This window comes from Bos mutus, chromosome 26 (assembly GCF_027580195.1).
Source record: "Bos mutus isolate GX-2022 chromosome 26, NWIPB_WYAK_1.1, whole genome shotgun sequence".
NCBI lineage: Eukaryota > Metazoa > Chordata > Mammalia > Artiodactyla > Bovidae > Bos > Bos mutus.
This window is the reverse complement of record NC_091642.1, coordinates 1028299-1049828: the sequence shown is the minus strand read 5'-3', so window position 1 is coordinate 1049828 and position 21530 is coordinate 1028299. Positions and strand designations below refer to the sequence as shown.

The following is a 21530-nucleotide window of genomic DNA, read 5'->3' as shown; positions in this document are numbered from 1 at the left end:
AAGGCAACCTGGGGCCGAGCGCGCGTCCTCCCGTCACCAGGGGAGGCGCCGAGCACACGGGGGTCGTCAAGCGATCCCCTGGCGGCTGCGGTGGCCGCCGTGTCCCCTTGGTGCCCCGCGCCTCCTCGCGCCGGCCCGCCGGGCTTCCTGCTCGCGCCGCCGAGACTTCCTCCCCGCGGTGCCCGGGTGGCTACCCGAGCGCCAGACCCGAAGGCGGGGAACCCGGGGACTCGAGAAGGGAGGGCCGGGGCGAGGAGAGGGGGCGACACCGTGGGGCCGAGAGGGGCAGGCGCCCCTGGTCGATCCCGGCCGCCGAGGAGAGGTCCCTGGGGCCGGGGCCCGGGCGTTCTCCCGGCGCCGGCTCTCAGGTCCTCTCGGCTGGCGCTCGCGGCCGGCGTCGCCGGGGGTGGAGCGCGGCCCTGCCCCATCCCGGCCCATCCTGCCCCCTCGGTGGGGCTCCGCAGTGCGTCTCCGCGCCGGGTGTGGAGGCCGCACGGCCAGGCGCGCGTCCAAGGGCGCCGGTGCCCCGCGCGCCCCTCCCCGCGCCCCCGGCCCGCTCGCGGAGGCCGCCCCGAGCGGAGCTTTGTGACGTCAGGCGGCCGGCGGGCGGCGTCACGCGCGGGGCTGACCCGGCGCGGGGCGGGGGCCGGGCCGGGACGCGGAGCATGGAGCCGCGGGCCGGCTGCCGGCTGCCCGTGCGGGTGGAGCAGGTCGTCAACGGCGCGCTGCTGGTCACCGCGAGCTGCGGCGAGCGCAGCTTCGCCGGGATCTTGCTGGACTGCACAAAAAAGTGAGCGGGGGCGGGGGCGCGAGCCCGGGACGCCCCCGGATTCCCCTCGGGACACCTCCCCCCTCCCCCTGCGCTGGCCCAAGGCCGGGGCCCGCTCCGGGGCGGGGCGGCGTTGCGCCCGCGCGCTTTCGGTTTCCCCAGTCCCAGTTTCGGGGTGCGCTAGCGCGGTCGCCTCTCGGGGGGCAAAAGTGGTTCTCAAAGTCGTCGCGAGTTTTCGGGCGGGGGATCGCGCGGCCGGGCGGGGGACAGCGGGGGACGCCGGGCTGGAGCCCGGGCGCGGCGCGTGGATCCCGAGCCCCCGCGCCAGCCGCCGCGATGCCGGGCTCCTAACTCCGCACGTCTGCCATAATTAACGCACTTTTCTTTGTTCAGACGCACTGTTGAATTCGGCTCTGTTCAGAATTGTCATCCGTTGGGGGGTGCGGGGGGGCGGGCTCCCGTGCGCTGCCGCACTTGCCTGGGGGTTACTCACAAGAGGGGGTTCCGCGGGCCCTGAAAAGCCCTCTTCCGGCTCCCGGGCGCAGTCGGGGCTGAGGTGAGGACAGAGGGCAAGCAGTTGTGTCCGGCGGCAGGATTTGAGAACACTGTTTGGGGTTGAGGAGCCCCCAGGCGGAGCAGGGATGAAAAGAGACAAGTTGCAGAGCTGCGAGGGGGTGCCCCGCGGGATCCGGGCGTCACTGATGGAGGGGGTCCCCAGGCAGGCCTGGGGCGAGTCCACGCGCCGACAGGCACCTGTGCACCGGCGGCAGGGAGCTCTGCAGCTGGAAAGAGTCTCCTGGATACAGTGTCACATGGTAGCTTGCTGTCGCGCAGATAAATGATTAGGCATTAATCAGGCGCTAATGTCTCGAGGCTCGGGTTGGGCCTTATCCTAAACCACCTCCCCTCTGCAGAGGCCCAGCTTCGCCCCTCGGTGCAGGCCTGGTTTGTGCCCGCGGCATGGATGTGGCGGGAGGACTGTCACCTTTCAACAGTCACCCTGCTGGCGTTATCTCCTCATTAGATGTGCCAGAGCCATTTATGTACAAGTCATGTGACTTAACATATGGCCTCCCAGGTGACTTGTCACCCTGCTCGGAGCCAGCTACTGCAGGGAGCGCTTGGTGGGACCCGGTGACCCCCACAGGCTGCAGGCACAGCCCCTCAGGAGGGCCAAGCCTGCGCCCTGGGGTGGCCAAGGTCCCCTGCCGCCGGTGGCCGGCACTTCCCCGTCAGGCAGGCCGCACTCCAGCCTTCCTGCACAGCCCTGCCTGGCCTTTCCTCTCTGCAGCGGACACTTGCAGGAGCGGCCCCCCCACCCCCATTTTCTGGGCTCCCTGACTCAGGACAAAGGAGGCTGCAGGGTAGACTCGTAGCTGGGGGTGTCTGCGGAGGCTGCAGGCTCGCTGCCCTTGCTCTCTGCCTCCAGCCAGGGCTCCCGGCCCTGTGGCCTGTGGGTGCCCTGGTTCAGAGATCTGCACAGCTCCCCACCCGCTCCCCACCCGCTCCCCACCCGCTCCCCACCCGCTCGTGGAGGAAGCAGGCTCTGCTGGGATCCCAGCATGGGAACTGGCAGCTGTAGGGCGTGTGGGCGTCCGCCCTGCCACGGCCACATGAGTCTGTAACCGGAGCCGCCCACGGAGCCAGGGGCCGGGCCTCGATGGGCACAGCTCAGCTGGGCAGCGCCCCTTTCTGGCTTGAGTGGGCCCCCCAGTCCCCACAGAGAGTCTAAGGCTTAACCTGGCCTCTCCCAGCCCCCCAGTTGTCTGAAGCCTGGCCCCAAAGCTGTCCCTGCCCCTGCCTACCCCGCTCTCCTCTGCAGTCACCTTCAGTTTCATCCTGATCCCACTTTTCTCCCATAATATTATGAGTGCTCAAGTTCACAGCCAGCATGTCAGGCAGGGTCCAGAGGCCTGGGCTGGGTGTCCCAGGCAGAGGGGGCCTGGCCTCAGGCCTCAGGGTCCTCAGCACCCACCTGCCTTCCCTGGAGCACTCCCCGCTCCATGCCACGGGGACAGGGCCAACCGGCCGGGCCCCTTCCCGGTCGTGGGCACTGACAGGCAGAGAGAGCAGCTGGGGGCTTGGATTGCAAGCACCACCCCCCTCCCGGGGCCTGCGGTCCCCGAGCAGTGGGCTAGTGTGGGGTCAGGCCAGGGCAGCAGGCCACTGCGCCCGCAGTGCCCCTGTGGGGCGCGGGCCGCTCACCACTGTGTTAGCCTTGCTGGAGCACACAGGCAGAGCGGGGGACATCCTCCGGGACGGGCAGTTCTCACAGGGGGCCCAGCTACCAGTGTTAATTTGAGGGCACTCAGGAGGCGGTGCCCCTCACTGCAGGCCCTGAGCCAAACACGCGTGTGTCCTCAGAGGCCAGGCCAAGTTCCCAGCAGGTGGGAGGCACTCGGTGCCCAGTGCCCCCCATCCAGCCTTGAACCTACTGCCCGGCTGCCGTGTGGGCTGAAGCCAGGTTTTCGGGGACTCTTGAGTCCACACCCAGTCAGTGCGCAAGGAGACGGCCTGAGCCTCGGGCCCAGCCCCTGCATCTCCTGCTGCGCCGCCGTGGCTCCTGTGTCCAGGCCAGGGCCCAGGCAGATGTGGGCGTTGTTTCACAGGCGACTTTAGGGTGTGCCTCTGCTCAGGGACCTCAGAGGGGGCAGCCCAGAGACGGCGAAGGCTCCGAGAGGGGGTCCCCAGGCAGGGCGTGAGGGCCAGCTGCCTGTCAGGCCTGGCCTTGACCTCTGAGCCGGGCTTTCTTAAACTTCCCAGTGTGAATCCCCCGGGCCATCACCGCGCAGGCTCCTGGACCCCTCTGCTGGAAAGATTGGGTGTGAGCCTTTGTGACCCGCCCAGGGGGTGGGGTGGAGAAGGAAATGGCACCCACTCCAGTACTCTTGCCTGGAGAATTCCATGGACAGAGGAGCCTGGTGGGCTGCAGTCCACGGGGTCGCAAAGAGCCAGACACAACTGAACGACTGTCACTGACTCAGTCACTCAGCGGGGTGGCGACTGAGGCTTCTGGAGACTCAGTCTCTGGAGACCAGCCAAGAATCCCCGCCCTGGCTGGTCCCTGGGCAGGGGGGGCCCCTGCTCCATCTAGGCACACACGCCCAGGCCCCACTGGCTCTTCCCCTGCCCTTGGGGAGCTGAGTGTGGGGGTGCCCAGTGCACCACAGGCCGGCAGGACCTGCAGCCAGCGGGCAGATGCCTCACCAGGGGACCAGGCCGGCATGGCTGATCTCTGGAGCCACTCCAAGGCGGGTGGTGGAGAGGAGGGGTGGTGAGGGGCCTGGCCTTGGGCTTCTGTGGGCACCCTCAGAGAGGTGAGAGGGACACAGTCAACTGAGTCGCAGTGGGATGATGCTGATGGTTCTAAAACCCTGGATGCAAGACCCTGGGAGCAGCTGGGGCAGAGATCCTAGGTTGCTGTCCTCAGAGAGAGACAGGGTCCCCTGTGTGTCCACAGGGGAGGGGCAGGGTCCCCTGTGTGTCCCTGGGGGAGGGGGGCAGGATCTCCTGTGTGTCCACAGGGGAAGGGCAGGGCCCCCTGTGTGTCCCTGGGGGAGGGGGGCAGGGCCCCCTGTGTGTCCATTGGGGAGGGGGCAGGGTCCCCTGTGTGTCCCTGGGGAGGGGGGCAGAGCCCCCCTGGGTGGCCCTGGGAGAGGGGGGCAGGGTCCCCTGGGTGGCCCTGGGGAGGGGGGCAGGGCCCCCTGTGTGTCCCTGGGGAGGGGGGCAGGGTCCCCTGGGTGGCCCTGGGGGGTGCCTCTGGAGTCCAGGCCACATTTCCTGTCTCTCTACTCCCTGAGCAGAGGTGGACCTCAGGGCAGCCTGGCGCCGCCTGCCTGCCTCTCCCACAGCGCCCGCCCCTCCCCTGCCCCAGCTCCGGCCCTGCGGCCGGCCGTCTGTCTGGCAGGCCGTCTGTCTGGCCGGCCGTCTGTCTGGCCGGCCGTCTGTTTGGCAGGCCTGTGGGAGAAAGAAGCTGCTGTGTGTGTTCTGAACCAGCGCTGGGGCACTCAGCCGGCCACAGGGTGGGCCTCGCCTGGGGGCGCGGGGCTGTGGGCTCTGCCCACGTGGGCGTCCACTGCAGCATGTCCGCTGCAGGAGGCTTCCCTGGACCCTGGCCCGGGGTGGGCCCCCAGGGCGCTTCTGTTCCAGGAGCCAGGTCTTCCCATCTCTTCACAGGACGCCAGGGTGGCCTTTCCCCATGGGAGGATGAGGCAGGAAGGTCCGGGGAACCCGGCTGGGCCCAGAGGCTGCTGCTGGGCGCCAGGCCTGCGGAGGGGAGGCCGCGGTGGGTGTGTGGGGTGTCTCGCGCTCCAGCAGGCTGCCTGGCTGGCTCCTCCTGGCTGTGGGCCCACCAGGGCGGCCCTGGCGGGGTTGCTCAGCTGGAGACATACATGAAGCCCAGGACAAGGGTGAGCGGAGGCCTGGCCACTGCTGTGGCGCCGAGGACGGCCGGCCAGGCCCCGTGCCCCTGTGGGCGGCCGTGCTCTCCCCTGGACAGAGCATCGGGGGACCCTGGGCACTCTGTCTCCTGTGCCCTTGGGGGCAGAACTATCCTGCTTTGGGATCTGACCCCCGATAAGCCTCATGGCCAAAGCCGCCCTTGCAAACTTCCCACTTTCTCACTCTGGCTCTGTCTCCCCCGTCCCTCCTCGGGGCTGCGGTTTGCTCCAGGCCCCCTCAGGCTTCCTGCTCTGAGTGGGTGTGGGGGGCCTGCTCTGCCCGTGGGTCTCCCCAGCCCCCAGGCTCCCCTCCCAGCTCCTTCTCCCGAACTTGGGGGTGGCTGCCTGGAGGACCCAGTAGGCTCTGACCCTCAGCACAGCAGAGGGTGGACAGTGGGGCCCAGGTCATTCCCTGGGGCCTGGCAGACCGTGTCTCTGGCCCCAGGCCCCCCACCTCCTGCCAGGCCCTGCACTGTCGCTGCGGGGCTCTGCCAGGCCAGCCGCACCTCCGTCCCTGAGTGCAGGCCCACATGCGCGTAGCCCGGCCTTGCCAGGGGCCCAGCCCCATGGTCACGCACAAACCTCAGTGGTGCCACACCTTGTGCCGGGGGTCCAGGAGGTGCCCCGTGGGGCCAAGCTGCTGAGGTCCTTCCCTGAGAGAGGAGCCTGAGCTGGAGCCGTCTCTGTGCCCCGGGGCACCCAAGCTGGGGGGCAAGCTCAGACCCTGCCCGCCCCCTGTCCTGTCCCAGCCTCCCTGTCCCAGCCGAGAGCTGGGATGGTGACCTGTGCGCCTCACGGGGCTGTAGACGGGGCTCTGCCCACGGCCCCCAGCTGGGCAGCCAGGGTCCTGCTGGCCCTGTTTACCCACCGGTAGGCGTGGGTGTGGCCAGGGCCAGGGCTGGGCGGCCGCTCCGGGAAGGAAGTGCCCCAGTCACGGGGCCTGCCGTGCCGGCCACGGCCGCGGTCCCCAGCCACCCACCGTCTGGAGGGAAGCACCGCCTTCGGGCCGCAGCCCAGTGCTCAGGGGGGCCTGCACCCCAGAGCGGGGCTCACGGCCTCCACGGCCTCCTGGTTTGATCTGCTGGGGCTGGGGGGGCAGGGGGGCAGGATCAACTGCCAAATTGCCATGGCTGCCCACCACCCCAAGCAGAATCCACCCCAGAGGGGCCAGGTCCCCACTGCTGGCCCCTGGCTGGACGCTGCCCCCGCCACCCCACCTTTCTCTCTCTGCAGCCCTCACCCCCTCCTCCTTCAGTCACACTCGCAGGTCACAGGCCAGCGGTGAGCCAGCTGAATGAGCTGCATCCTCGTGGCCAAGCAGAGGACAGGAGGCCAGGGCCCTGGTTCGCTGGACCCTCTGGGCATTGAAGTGTGAACCTTCCACCCCCTCTAGCAGCTCTCCCATGAAGACTAGATTCAGGGGAGATGGGCTTTGATACGTTTCCCTTAATGGCTCTAAACTGGGACTCCCTGGTGGTTCAGACAGTAAAGAGTCTGTCTGCACTGCAGGAGACCTGAGTTCAATCCCCGGGTCAGGAAGATCCCCTGGAGAAGGAAATGGCAACCCACTCCAGTATTCTTGCCTGGAAAATCCCATGGACTGAAAAGCCTGGCAGGCTACAGTCCATGGGGTCACAAAGAGTCAGACACAACTGAGCAACCTCACTTTCAGATTTGATAAAGTTTGATGTGACTCCTGGGTGGTGCTAGCAGTAAAGAACCCACCTGCCAATGCAGGAGATGTAAGAGACTCAGGTTCGGTCCCTGAGTGGGGAAGATCCCCTGGCGTTGGGAATGGCAACCCACTCCAGTAATCTAGCCTGGAGAATCCCGTGGACAGAGGAGCCTGGTGGGTTACAGTTCACAGGGTTGCAAAGAGCTGAACGTGACTGGAGCAGCTTAGCACAGCACACAGCACTGGGCATTCACTGGTGATCTTGAATTCAATAGAACTTGGACAGCGTTCCCATGGCGGACGTGCCCTCCCGTGACGGACCGTCAGGGAGGCCGTGGGCCTTTGGCCGCTGCCTTCAGCCCTCTCGCCTGCTTCTGCGGTCCCCGCTTCTCAAGTGGCCTGCACCCGGCTTCCAGCCTCCTTGTGTCCCTGGGCACCCATCCCCTGGCGGGGGCGGGGAGGAGCCTTCCGGCCACAGGTGCCCTCGGCCACCTGGCTGCAGATGGAGCTGCCATGGTCAGTCGGTTGGTCTTAGCAGCCTTGGTTCTTCTGGGGAACAGTAGAAGCAGAAGTCACTTGGAAACTTCGAAACAGCAAAGCTCACTTATCTTTTCTGCTGTGATTGAATTACACAAGGGAGGGAGAGATGGAGGTGCAGTATTCTAAACTCTTGTCTGAAAGTCTGTTCTGTGCTGGAAAATGAAAACTAACAGCTTTTAGCTTAAGCGGTCTTACAGATGGAACCGCGGTGTTTGCAGTGGTGTGTCGCTGCCGGAGGACGTGCAGTCTGTTTGGGCTTGGCTGTCGTTGTTTGGAGCAGTGTTCTGCTGCTTCAGGAGTGGCTCCCTCATGACATGTGACTTCAGACACCCCCAGCACGCAAGGCCGGCTGGCCAGCGCTCTGGAAGGGTACTGCCCTGAAGCTGTTCGAAGCAAGCGCGGGCCATTCTGGGGAGCCCTGGGGTGCTGGCCACGTACTTGGCCTCAGCTGTGGGTCCCTGTGGGAGGGCAGCCTCCTGCCTTCTCTGGACCTGCAGGACAGAGGGAAGGGGCCAGGGTACCAGGCAGGAGGGGTGGTCCTTCCAGGTCATAGTGGGCACGGGCCACCTGTGGGGGATGCCCTCACCTGAAAGCAGCATTCAGGGGGGAGCAGGCTGACTCTCAGGCCTGGGGCTTGCTGGGCCTGGCTGTGAGTGGCCCCCGCCCCCAAACACACTGCACCAGGGACCCCGGTCCCGTGGGCTCTCCTGGGCCTGACGGTCCCCCTGGGGACGCAGGCGGGATCTTCCTTCTGGGAGTGTTGCCCTCAGGGAGCAGGGGGTGAGCGGATGAGGCCTGTGGGCAGGGGCCACTGACCACACAGCAGCTGGGTCCCCACAGGCTGGGCCAGGCCTGTCCAGGAACGGAGGCCCCGGTTGCCGGCTTCCTGGGCCTCCGGGTCTGCAGCTGTGAGTTCTCCTCGTTCCAGGAACAGAGGCCTGGATGCTCAGTGCCTGTCAGCCCGTGGGCTTGATGCTGAGCGCCTGATTTCAGAGCACGCAGCCCGCACCTGGGCTGCCCCGGGCGGGTGCTGGGGGGTGTGCCTCTGTTAAAGCCGGGAGATCCTGCTGGGCCCCCGCCCCCCGCGCGGGGGCTGGGCGCGGGGGTCCTCCCTGTGCTGACCGCCCCTTTCTGTCTCCCCACGACCAGGTCTGGCCTCTTCGGCCTGCCCCCGTTGGCTCCGCTGACCCAGGCCCAGGACGCCCCTGTCAACGGCTGCCACGGCCCGTCCCCCGCGGAGGGAGACGCGGAGGCCATGCCCCTGGGGACCGGCCCCCCGGCGCCTGAAGGCGGGGACGGACCCCCCGAGCCGCCCCTGCCGCCGGTCCCGCCGCTGCCGGCCGGAAGCCTGCCCCCGTTCCCACCCTACTTCGAAGGCGCCCCCTTCCCGCCCCCGCTCTGGCTGAGGAACACCTACCGGCAGTGGGTGCCGCAGCCGCCGCCCCGGGGCGTCAAGAGGACCCGCCGGCGCCTGTCCCGCAACCGCGACCCCGGCCGCCTGGCCCTGAGCCCCATCCGCCTGCGGCCGCGCCAAGTGCTGTGTGAGAAGTGCAAGAGCACCCAGAGCCCCCCGGAGGCCAGCCCCGGGCCCCCTGCCGCCCCCCGGCCACGCAGGGAGCCCCGCAAGCCCGAGGACCCCGACGGAGGAGGCGACGCGGCCGCCGCCAAGAAGAGCAGGCGCGAGCGGCGGGAGGAGGCGCGGCCGGGGGTGCCGCGGAGCCCGGCCATCAAGATCTCCTACAGCACGCCCCAGGGCACCGGGGAGGTGGTGGAGATCCCCCCTCGCGTGCACGGCTCCCTGGAGCCCTTCTGTCCACCCCCGGCCTCGCCCGGAGGCCTGGACCCCGAGCCTCCCAGGGACCGGCCTGCGGCAGGCGCCCCCGCCTCCATTCCCAAGCTGAAGCTGACGCGGCCCCTGCCCCCCGGGGCCACCCCGCCGCCCCCCAAGATCCGCCTGAAGCCTCGCCGCCTGGGGGCTGGCGAGCAGGAGCCCGTCTACAGGGCCGAGCTGGTGCAGGAACTCAAGGGCCGAGGGCTCCCGGCCGACGGCGCCACCCACCGCGGCGGGCTGGCGGACTCGTCCTCCGCGAGCTCTGGCGAGGATGATGACTGCAAGGGGTGTCCCCGGGGTGCCCACGGGCCCGACAACACCGGGCTGGCTTTCCTCGCCACCTGCCCCGGGAGAAGCGGCTGTACCAGCGAGCTGGCATGGAGCAGCGACAGCCTGGACGAGTCCAAGTCGTCCGGCTCGGATGGGACGTTGCCGGACACCTGCGACCTCTCGCCTGGCGATGGCGTGCCCTCTTCATCCAAGGGCACGAGGCCCACAGTCCCACCCCTGACGGTCAGGCTGCACACGCAGAGCGTCTCCAAGTGCGTTACCGAGGACGGGAGGACCGTGGCTGTAGGGGACATTGTGTGGGGTAAGGTTCACGGCTTCCCTTGGTGGCCGGCACGTGTTCTGGACATTAGTCTTAGCCAGAAAGAGGACGGGGAGCCCTCCTGGCAAGAAGCGAAAGTCTCGTGGTTTGGTTCTCCAACTACATCATTTTTGTCAACCTCAAAACTGTCCCCTTTCTCTGAATTTTTCAAACTGAGATTTAACCGTAAGAAGAAGGGGATGTATCGGAAAGCTATCACAGAGGCCGCCAATGCCGCCCAGCACGTGGCCCCAGAAATAAGGGAGCTCTTAACCCAGTTCGAAACGTAACCGGGTTCCCAGCCAGGTGAGTGTGTGCATGGAGGGCTGCCTCTCTCCAGCCGCCCTGAGCCTGCGTCTGTGGCTGGGCTGTGCCTCCAGCCTGGGCCTCGGTGAGCCAGGGGGTGAGGGATGCCCTTGGCAAGGCTGGCTCGCCACTCCAAAACGGGTGGTCTGGAAGATTGTCCTGCTCGCTGGCAACGTCCCCTCAACGTTTCGGATCACAGAAGAGACGCTTTAAGAGCGGGCGGGTCGTCAACCACCTGGGCAGAGAACAGAGCTAGTTTGTGTTTTGTGGCCACTTTTCAAAGGCCATGAAAGATCTGCTTGCTCTTCCGTTCGCCTTTTGGAGAAAAGGGAGAGCCGGTGGCTGGGGTGGGCGGAGGAGGGGCTTGCTCTGCTTCTCTTCCCTCCCAGACGGACGGGGCTGTCTCCCTCCTGCCCTTCCCCTACTGCAGGCTGGCAGGTGTGTCCAAGGGTCCGACTTCGCAGAAAGGAGGAAGGTCGCTCAGCTGCCTTCCCCCAGAGGTGGTGCCTGTGGCCCAGTGCCCCTCTCCTGGTGCCAGGGGGACTCCTCTTCATCAGCCGCGGCGTGGTGCCTGGGGCTTGCGGCTCCAGGCTCCTGGAGGGCATCCAGGATCTGCCTCGTCCAGTACCATGGCCTCTGTCTCCAACCCCGGGGGCACTCTGTGGGACCCCCGGCCGTGGCCCCACCTGGAGCCTCTGTGGGGCCGGGTGTCCCCAGGTGGGGTGGGTCACTGTGTGACCTGTCTGGTCACCTCGCGGGCTGTCGGGACATAGCGAGGGGCCGAGCTGTGTGCTGTGAGCAGTCCCGGGGCCTGAGATGCAAGGAGGTGGGGTTGGTAGTGTCTGATGCCAAGCCCTGGCCCTGGGCAGCAGCAGGTCCGAGGGCCGGCCCCTTCCTCTGCTGGCTCGAGGCAGGCTGTGGCCGCTCGAGGCTCCAGGCTGCCTCGGTGGACCACAGTGGGCATGTCGGGGTCCCTAGTGCGGGGCAGCCCGTGGCCCCTACCTGGCCCTGTGGCCTCGGGCCGGCGCCCCGACTCAGTTGGGGTTTGTCCTTCGTCTGGGCCTCTGCCCTCGTCTCTGAACCTTCGGGTGACCTTGTCTGGCCTGGCTGTCCAGCTCATCCACCTGTCTGTGCTGACTTCCCGGGCAATGCCAGATTCAGGGCTGGGTGGGTCAGCTGGCCGGTGGTTGGGGAGGGGGGTTCAAGGAGTGCTTGCTGCCGCCTCACTGCTGGGCCGGCTGCAGTGGGTCCTGGGACTGAAGAAGCAGGGACGAGGGGCACATCTGGGCTGGGGTCCCTGCTGGGATTCTTGAGGCCTCGTTCCCCTCCCCCCTTCCCTGTGCCTCCTGAGTGCTCCCAGAACTCTGGGCACAAACTCCTCCCAGGAACCCGGCACTCCCCCATCGGTTCTGGCCTTTGTGTGGGGTGTGGGCGTGGCAGCGCCCTGGGGTAGGGGGCGTCAAGCCAGCGAGGGTGTCGAGTCAGGGCACCCCATTGGGAGGGGCCCAGAGACGGCCCCGATACCTGGCCTCCCGTTTCCCCTGCATCTCTCTGTTGTGGCCTCGTCCCACTGGCCTTGGGACCACTCGGGCCCTGTCTCTCTCCGTGCCCTTCGGCTCCCAGCCCGGCCCACCCTGTCTCTGGCCTGGGGCGGTGGGCGGCTTGCCCACACACCCTGTGAGAAAGAAGGCAGCCCCTTAGGTTCAGGGCTCGCTGTGTTTATCTGGAGGCAGAGGAGGAATCTCACCAGACAAGTTTGCCTGCTGCGGGGGCCTGGCTCCTGGGGCTCTGGGAGCCTGGGGTGGGGGGGCGGTGGGGGTTGCTGAATCCTTTCGGCGCCAAAGCAAAGTGGTTTTGCTTGATGGGCTTTTGGGTTTTGTTTCTTGAGGATTAAAGACTGCTGAGGTTTGTGCCAGCCAGGTGGTTGGTCTGCGGGCGTCAGCCAGCCGGGGTCTCGCGCTCGGGTGGGGTCGGTGGTCTTCCGGTGGGCACACTTGCTTTCAAGTGTCAAGTGTCTGGCGGGCAGCCTGTCCGGCCTGCTTTCTGAAGGGGAAACGGAGCTGCCTTCGCTGGGGAAGGTGGGTTCCCTGGTGGGCTCCCCGGGCAAGCTGAGGGCGCTGGGGCTGGCCCAGGGGGTCCCCGCAGAACCTGTGTGAGATGCAGGTGGGGTGTCCTGTGGGGTGCTGAGGGCAGGGCCGGGGTGTCCAGGAGCCGGGTACCAGAGGGTGGTCCCAGGGCTGGGAGCTCGGCGGGAGGCCTGCTGGGAAAGGCAGTCCTGCAGCCCCACGTGGCTGCCCAGCCCGGCGCAGGGCCCTGCCATCCCCAGGAGCTGATGGAGGCCGTGTGGGGAACGTGGGGTTTGGACTCCAGAGAGCCCAGACCTCGACCCTGAGACGCCCCGCCCCCTCGCAGGGCTGCTGGAGGCTCCGCCGGGAGGTGGGTGCCCACGTGAGCATCCTGAGAGCTGCCCACAGGCCGGCTGCCAGGGCACTGGGGAGGCTGGCAGGTCCTGCCCCCAGCCCTTTGTGCCACGGCGGGGAACAGGCACCCAGCAGGCGCGGCCCCGGCCCCGTCTGAGCCCCAGCTCCCCGTCTGTCTTGGGGTGACCGGCACGTGCCCCCAGGTGCAGGGTGAGTGAGCGGCCTGTCTGGCTGTGTACTCTGGGCTCCTCCGCGTCCCCCCGTGGGGCAGGGTTGTGCTCCTGACCGGATGGGCCAGGCAGCTCCTAGTGCCCACTGATCAGGGGCGAGGGCCCCGCAGGTGTGATTGATGGGGGTGCCCCCAGGGCAGGGCGGGTCAGGCCCCCCACCTGCCAGGCGTGGCGCAAGCCCCCCGGCCTCTTCCCCTCAGACCCTGTGGTCACCACTTCCCTCCCTACTCGCACACCCCCCGACCCAGCCAGGACCAGATGCTCTGCTGGATGCGGACGGAAGTGTGCAGTCACCGTGGCCCTCGCCTGGCGGGCGGGGGGAGGGCTGTGAATCACCTCTCCGGATTCATGTGTGATCATGCGCAGGAATGTGCCGAGAAGGGGACAAGGGCCTCTGGGCAGAGTGTCTGGTGAGGAAGCTGATTGGGACTGGGGCTCTGGGAAGGCTTCCTGGAGGAGGTGACGTACAGCCGAGATTAGAACAGGAAGCTAATAGGGTGAGGATGGGCATCGGAGGCAGGAGGGAGCCGGGCCTCTCCCTGGGGGCAGGGAGAGACCACTAGCTGTGGCCTTGCCCTCAGAGAAGGAGCGCTACGGTGGGACATTAAGCCGGGGGTGACTGTCCTGTGTTGGAAAGATGCCCCGGCTGTGGGCAGCGGTGTGATGGGGGAGGCTGTGCCCCAGAACAGCAGCTGAGACCAGGACGGGGAGTCGGGGGCTCTGGGGAGCAGGGGCAGAGGCCCCGGGGGTGGGCTGGGGCTGCTGGGCACGCCTAGAGCTCCGGGACCCCTGCGCCCTCACCAGCCTCAGCACCTCGTTAGCGTCCCCGTGCCTGGGTCTGAGCGCAGAGGCGGTTCAGGGTCTAGCCTCAGAGGAGGGTTGGGGCCAAGTGGTGGGTCAGGACTGGCAGGCGCAGGGGTGCGGGAGGGGGCCCCGTGGAGTGGGGGCAGCTCAGAGTGGTGGAGAGGCAGACAGCGGTGACCAGAGGTGTGAGGCCCCTGGGAGCCCAGGAAGGAGGCCAGTGGAGAGGCGGGTGGACCCAGGGCCCCTGGGGAGGTGGCAGGCGAGCCTGGATGGGGTGGGGGCCACACCTGGCCCCCAGGCCCCACCCAGGGCAAGCGGTGATGGAGCCTCTACTGAACGTGGGGTCCCTGGGAGCGCACCCTGGGCCCCAGGCAGTCAGGGGTATGGGAGCAGCGTCCAGGTGTCCCGAGGCCCCACAGAGCCGTGTGCCTCCCTGGGGTGAGTGCCCCGCCTCTCAGCCCAGTGGGAAATTCTCAGGCTCCCCGTGAGCCGGGCAGGCCCGAGGCAGCTACTTCCTGCAGGCCAGAGCTTTCGGGGTCTCCCAGCTGTGCCTCCCTGGGGAGCTCCTGGTTTTACTGAGAAGAGAGCTCAGTGGCTCTGTGGCTCTGTGGCTTCCCAAGGCTGCTGTCCCAGATGACCTGTCTCAGGTCAGCAGGAAACGCAGGAACCTCTGGAGGCCAAATGCAAAACCCAGGTTCTCTTCCTGGGGTTCCGGGGAGGGTCCTCTAGCCTCTCACAGCTGCTGGGGGCTCGGGCGCCCCGGGCCTGTGGCCGTACCAGCAGCCTCATCATCAGGGGCCCCCGCTGTGTGGAAGCCGCGTCTGCCTCTCCCCACGAGGCCCTGGGAGGCCCCCTCCAGCCTCATCCGCTCTCTCAGAGCTCTCCTCTCGTCACACCTGTCATGCCTTCCCCACGGCTCCGGGGGGGACCCTGGTCGCCCACCGTATCCTCTGTCCACTCAGCAGCCCCCGTGGGTGCAGGCACAGCTTGCATCCCCGTCCAGCTGGGCTGGGGATCCAGGGCGAGGGAGGTGCCCTGCCCCGCAGGAGGCTGTGCACACGGCTGGGCCCCAGCAGCACTTTCAGCCTCACGAGGTGACTCTCCCGGGAACTGAAGACAGCGGCCGGGAAGCCAGCCCGGAAACCCTGCAGCCTGGCTCCTGGCGGCCACCCCGCCTCACCCTGCCGGAGCCGTGGTCACGCGGGCAGAGGCGGCCAGATCCTGTTCCCAGGCTCCGGCTTCCTCCTGGGCTTCTCCCTTCCAGAGCTGTATCTACGGGCCCGGCGACCCAGACAGGCTTTCAGTTCAGCTCAGTCCAGTTGCTCAGTTGTGTCCGACCCTCTGCGATCCTGTGGACTGCAGCACACCAGGCCTCGGTGTCCATCACCAATTCCCGGAGAGGCGTTGCTTTCTTCCGACTCTGAATAAAAACGTGCCTCCGCTTCTCAGCTGACTTCCGCCTTGCTTTCAGCGAGCTCAGGTTGTCTGCGAAGGTGGTAATTATTTTGTTCCAGAGGAAACTCAGGCCTGTGATTCGAGGCCTGGGCCCTGCCCCTCTGCATGGTCTCCCAGGTGGGCGCCGGGCGACACAGGACATGGGCCTGGGTGTGGAGGCGCTCCTCTGGGGCCCTGGGGTCCCTGCGGGCCGAGGGAGGGCCTCTGGGCCTGGGGGAGGGGCCGAGGGAGGGCCTCCGGGCCTGTGCCTTCAGGGACAGCAGTGCCCCTCCTGCAGGCGCCGTAGCCTCAGCTGGCCACAGACAGCTCCAAGTGCCCGTCCCTCTTTCCCCCAGGGTCCGAGGCCCCTGGGTGCACAGGCAGGGGCTGACCCAGGCCCTGAGCTCTGCACCGCTGTGCCCTGGGACTCGGGTGGGACCCTCCACGGGTGGCGGGGTTTCAGCTGCCTGCCGGGAGGCCCTTCTGTCCAGTGACCCGATCTGCTCCTTAGCCACATGCAGCGACAGTGGTCACATGCAGATGTGGTCTTCAGACAAGGGCCCAGGCCTTCCAGCTGACCAGGTGCCCATGGTAAACAGGGCTGACCGCTTTCATCCAGGCCGATGACTCTTGATGCATCGCTGTCTGAGGGCTCCTCAGCCCCAGAGTCCACCTGAGGAGCGCAGCCGTCCCTGGCTGCGGGCCTGGCTCTCTGCCAGGACACGGGATTACGTCTGCGTGGCGTTTCCAGCCTAGGCCCAGGGTCCCCCATTTCCCGAGGGGCTCTGGGTCCTCTCCAGGGCGTGGCGTCCAGCCATCCTGCCTGGGTGAGGGCTACTGGCCGTGGGTCATGTTGTTCCCAGGTTGTTAATTGCCCTTCGCAGTTCAGAGACCTGGAGCTACTTTCCTTCAGGAGAAAAGAGCTATGATTTCACATGGACTCTTCTAATTCAGATTTTTTTTACTCGTTTACCACTTTATTTGCATCTCTGCCCCCTTGTACTGAAATTCTTGGTTCTTAGTAGCACGGCAGTCATCTTACATGTAAAAGTTGACACCTGTCAAATGTTAACGTGCAGACTACATCATATATGGAGTCATTTGGCACAGGGAGGCCACCAGCTCGGCCGTGGTGATCTGGGGGAACCCCAGGCCTTTTGTGCCTGGGATCTGCCCTTCAGGGGACACGTTAGAGTCCTGTTTCCAAGTCATGGGGACAGGGCCCCCTCCGGGGTTGTCATGACCTCAGGCACCATTAGTCACTGATTCCATCTTTCTTTTCACCTCTGGAGACTCCTGTACATTCTGGTTGGTGTCTGTCATTCGGTGCGTGTTACGAGGGTCCCCGGTCCGTCTGAGCGTCATCCGGGCTCCTCCGGGCCAACCCTGTCCTGCAGGCCGCCTTCCCGCCGTGCTTGCCTGTCCTCCTGTGTTCATGACCGAAGCGGACACACAGGGGTGCCGCCCACTGTCTCTTGGCTCTGAGTGGTAAGGCAGCTGTGCCCAGCCTTTCCTGTGCCCGCTGGCCGCCACTGCCTCGTCGAGGAGGGAATCCTGAGCGCTCTAGGCATGGCCGTGACCCCGATGGGCCCCACACCTCGGGGTTCCCCGTCCCGGCATTCTTGTGTGTCAGGGCTTCTTCACATCCCGGTCCGGTTCTTTGCGGTCCTGTTGGGGTCTCCCCTTCGAGGAAATCAGCTCCTGCACACTCAGACCCACACGCTGCCCGGCACGCAGGAACACCCACGGAGGCCTGGGCACTCTGCACAACCCGCCCCTGCCCAGCCGGGTTCCTGGCGCCCTGCACGCTGGGCTGCGGCACCCTGTCCTGCAAGTGGGAAGACAGGTCTCCAGGGAGGCTCTTCCCTGTGCAGCAGGCAGCCCTGGCCTTCAGGAGGCAGAGCCGTGCCCGGGCGTATCCGCCCACTCAGCACCCTGGGCGACGGGAGGTGCTTCCCGTGGGGAGGGCAGGGCCTGGAGACAGGCTCTGGGCCCGTTGACTTCAAGCCCACTGTGTCTCTGGGTTGAGAACCCTGAGCTGGAGGCACCCACACCTCGTCCCCATGGCAGATCTGGACAGGCAGGGGAGCACTGGCTGGAGGAAGGGGCTGCCTGGGTCTCTGGATGAGGAAGTGGGCCACGTGTCAACTCTCCGCGTGTCCCCACAGGGAAACAAACACAGCCGTCCAGGCTGCGCCCCGGGGAGCCAGCGTCCTGGGACCCGCCCCTTCCCCAGTTACCTGGCCAGGGTCTCACCAGACCTGGTGCAGCCTGCATGTGGCTGAAGGGAGCACGGGACCAAGCGGGGGTCTGGCCAGGCAGGTGCTCAGGGTCCACAAGGCCGTGCTGGTCTCCGCAGGGCAGGGGCAGTGGCTGGGCCTTAGGCCTTCCTGGGCCACGTGGACGGGCGGAGCTGTGGCAGAGGCCCTGTGCGTGGACGTGGAAGGCTGTGCGCCCGCCGAGCTGCCCTGGGCCACCCTCCTAGGCGTCATCTGTGAGTCAGGCCGCAGTCACCCCCCGGGGGCTTCCTCCTGGGGAACCAGAAAGGTGAGCTTTTCCCGGGATGCCTGCCGCGAACCTGTGGCCCTCCTGCAGTGTCGAGGTGGGGTGCGGGGCAGCGGGGCTGGGGGCTCTGGGGCTGCCCGGGTTGTCGTGGTGGAGGGATAGGGACCGCTCTGCCCAGAGGGAACACCCCATTATTGAAGAGGGGTGGTGTCGGCCGGCGGGGGTGCGGGGGTGAGAGAAGCGACCCGCGGCCTTCCGAGAGCCACCGGCTGGCCGCCCCAGGCAAGGAGTGTCAGACTGGGAGGCGGGACCCGAACCCCAGGGGACTCCGCATCCGTGTTCCTCCTGCTGGGAGAGGCCTCTGGTCGCAGAGGGTGCAGGCTTGTTGGGGCATCTCCCTAACGAGGGCCATGGCTTCAAAGGGGGTTGTGGCCACTCAAATCACCCCCCGGGCCAGTGTCTCTGCAGCGATGTGGGGTTGCCTTTGATTTGAGCCCCTTTAAATGCTGAAATGTTGCGTTAATGGGGCACTTGGAGTTTCCGAGTGTGGCTATTCCCGTGGATGCTGTGACCGAGCTCTGAGGTGGTGGGGAGGCACGGGGGTGGGGCAGAGAGGGGTTCCTCCTGCAGACCCCAAGTGGGGCTACCGCTCGAGGCCAGGAGCTTCCCCGGAGCCTTGGGGGGAGGAGAGAAGTCAGCCTGATGACCAGCTGTGGGCGGGCGAACGTCCGTGCATCTTGCTGCAGCGCGACCAGTGGGGTCACTGCTCGCAGGCTGCACTGAGAGCAGCGACGGCAGCAGGAGGCCTCCCGAGTCGTCCCTGCCCGTCGAGGACGCGGGCCATCGCGGGATCATTTGCATTGCTCTGTGCACATCCATCTCTGGGGTTTTACATTTTAAACAAATGAAGGAAGGCTTTGGTTCCTTGTCCACAGTAGAGTGAGATGTTCTGAGCACATCTCTTTTTGCTTAATTTTTTTTTTTTAATTTGTGTGTTCATTGTGGGCTGTGTTGGGTCTCTGTTGCTGCACAGGCATTTCTCCGGTTGTGCTGGGCGAGCCTCTCATTGCTGGGGCCTCTCTTGTCGCGGAGCACAGGGTCTTGGGCACGAGCGCTCGGTGGCTGCAGCCCCGGCTCCAGAGCACAGGCTCTGTAGTCACGGTGCAGGGCTTGGCTGCTCTACAGCCTCTGGGGTCTTCCTGGACTCGGGTTCAAACTCATGTCTCCTGCGTTGGTGGGCAGATTCTTTACCCCCGAGCCACAAGGGAAGCCTTACTGAATTTTCATCCAAAGCAATGCTACATGGGCTTCCCTGGTAGCTCAGTCGGTAAAGAATCTGCCTGCAATGCAGGAGACCCAGGTTTGATCCCTGGATCGGGAAGGTCCACTGGAGAAGGGAATGGCAAACCCACTCCAGTATTCTTGCCTGGAAAATCCTATGGACAGAGGAGCCTGGCAGGCTATTGTAGTGCATGGGATCGTGAGAGTCGGACACGACTTAAGAGGCTAAACCACCAACCGAAGTTACCTACATTCACAGTTTGAAAACCCACTAGTGACGTGAAGTGTATAATGCAAGGATTTCTCTCCACGTTTCTACACTCATTCTGCTTCTTGTCTCATGATTTCCCAACTTAAGCGTTCTTTATGGACAGTTTTCCTGTGGAAAAGGAAGATTTTGCAAACTTATAACCCCTGTTCCCCTGCCACACATACACATAAGCATAGTTTCTGGCTAAATCAAGATTCGGTGCTGATATTAAAAATTGCAGCTTATCCACACAGGTAATTATGGCACATTTAGCCTCTCTTCAGCTCCACTCTCTGCAGTCGCATGTCCCTCACTGTGGGCCGTTTCTGTCATCACTGGGCCCCAGCGCTCTGAGAGAAGTGGAGACCTCAGCGCCCCAGAGACGCCGAGCGTTTGTTTCCATTTACGACCACCCTGTGAACAACCTCTCCGAAACGTGGTGGCGTCAGACACCTCTGCCCGCTCACCTCTCGTGATTCTGCGCGCCCCGGGGCAGGCGTGTCAGCTGCGCGGGCATGTCCGAGAGGCTCCTTGCCCTGAGGCCTGGGCTGGGGTGGCTGGCCCCCAGGCCCCCCACACACACCCCGGGGCAGGCTGGGCTTTCCCGCGGCCGGGCAGTCTCAGGGCTCTCGGGGTCTGCGCCCAGCCCCAGCCCAGCCTGCCTGTCGTCCCCGTGCAGGAACAAGACGTGGGCGGGGAGCTGCAGGGTGCGTGGCCCTCCTGTTCCTGTTGGACACTGGGCCTCGCCCTCCTCCTCCTCCCAGGCTGCACCCCATCCCGGAGCCTCCCGGGAGGCCTGGAGGGCTGGAGGGTGGGGGCGCTGGTGGACACTCTCCCCCATCTGCTGCACTCAGGGAGGCCTCTTCCCTGCAAGCCCCCTGCTTTCCTTGGTGGGGGGTTGACCCTGAGATGCTGGGCCGAGGTGTCCGCTGCCCCTGTGGCCAGGTTCACCTGCTGGACAACCCCTGGTTGTCAGATGGGAGGCGGGGGCGCATCAGGAGGCAGGGTGGAAGCCTGGGCTCCCCACCCGCTTGAGAAAGGATTTCCCTGTCCAAGGTCTGTCCCCGCCCCGCCGGGAGGTCTCCTGAGCCAGGAGGGCGCCTCTCGTGGGTGGGGCTCCCAGCGAGGGGGCGTGTGTCTCCAGGGGTGCCCGTCACACCCACACTGGGGCCTTCTGGGCCGTGCGCCCAGCCATCAGCTCCCCGAAAGCCCCAGCCCCGAGTGGCTGGAACGTTCCAGAGCGGCCGGCCTCACTTTAGCCTCCGTGAGCCTGGCCTAGGGCCGGGGCTGCCAGACCAGCCTGTGGTCTGGGTCCCTGAGCCACAGAGGATCCCAGCCCTTCCCCGGGCAGGCAGGGTGGGCCTGGGGGGTGCAGGGGTGGGGGGCCCTGCCCCAGGAGAGGGGGTGGGGCACCATGGGAGGCAGGACCCCTGGGCTGGTGGGAGCTGGGGGTGGGGTCCCTGAGGCCCACGGAGGCTGAGGGTCAGGCCGAGGAGCGCTCGGGGAGGGCACTCTGGCCTGGCGCTGGCCTGCCCCTTGCCCTGGATGCTGACGTGAGTTACTCTGTCCCTCTCTGCTTTCCCCCAGGTCACCAACGCTGAGGGAAGGGCTGTCCTCCCGCAGCTCCCAACGTCGCAGGCGTCCTTCACACCCCCGCCCCACCCGAGGACGCTGCGAGCCTTCTGGTTGGCTGTATGCGGAGACCCCGCCGTCGGGGTCAGTCAGGTTCCGGACCTCTGCAGGGAGCCGGCGGGTCTGCCCGTGAGGACTGCCCCGCCCGGCGCACAGCGGCTCCTCTCGGCCAAATGTATTTATTCCCACCACACAGTCTTGAGCTTTTCTGGTTCCTCAGAGGCCGGAGTCCAGCAGGGAGGGCAGCCCCCCGAGGACAGAGTGCCCGGCACCTCCCTGCCGGCCTGGGCACGAGCAGCTGCGCGTGGCGGGCCGCCGCCGCCCCCCTCCCCATGCCCCGCGAACCCTGACCTGCCCAGGGCTCCCATCCCGCCGGGCACGCGGTCTCCGCCCGTCCCAGGCTGCCGCTCTGCAGTCAAACTGCAACATGAAAAGAATAAACACCTCACCTGTCGTTTGTAAGAGTCCATTCCATACCCCTTTTTGTCGCTTTAAAGACCGAAAAGAAGAAAGATAAAGTCAGCTCTGCTCTTGGTTTAAATGCAGGAGAATAGAGAGATGTGAGCAGAAGTGCCCTGGCTCTGGCAGGCCCGAGCTGTGTGCCCCTCCAGAGGGTACTGACCCCTCGGGTGCTGGAGGCTCTGAGGTTGCGTCCCTTCTTCCCTGGGGGCCGGGCCCCTGCTCTGGGGAGAGCACCTCTCCTCCCCAGCGGGGGCTCGGCTCAGCCTCTCCTGGCCTGCCCAGGGCTTTCTGACTGCACGACGTTTTGGGGGGGAAAGCAACAACTCAGGAGGTAGAGAACTTTGCTCTGGTTTTCCCCTGTGA

General features: G+C 66.1%; 1 protein-coding gene across 2 annotated transcripts; it reads left to right on the top strand.

Annotated features, from left to right (window-relative positions):
* Positions 1-508: 508 nt before the first annotated feature.
* Positions 509-21159, top strand: PWWP2B (PWWP domain containing 2B). Of its 2 annotated transcripts, none has more exons than XR_011462727.1 (3): positions 509-790; positions 8573-12779; positions 20661-21159. XR_011462727.1 is itself a non-coding variant. In XM_070363285.1 (3 exons), the coding sequence occupies exons 1-2, from the start codon at positions 666-668 to the stop codon at positions 10131-10133; spliced, it is 1686 nt and encodes a 561-aa protein (XP_070219386.1). In that variant the 5' UTR covers positions 509-665; the 3' UTR covers positions 10134-10149; positions 20661-21159. The 2 variants fall into 2 exon arrangements, 1 of the variants encoding a protein (XP_070219386.1); XM_070363285.1 differs by having other exon boundaries at positions 8573-10149.
* Positions 21160-21530: the final 371 nt, after the last annotated feature.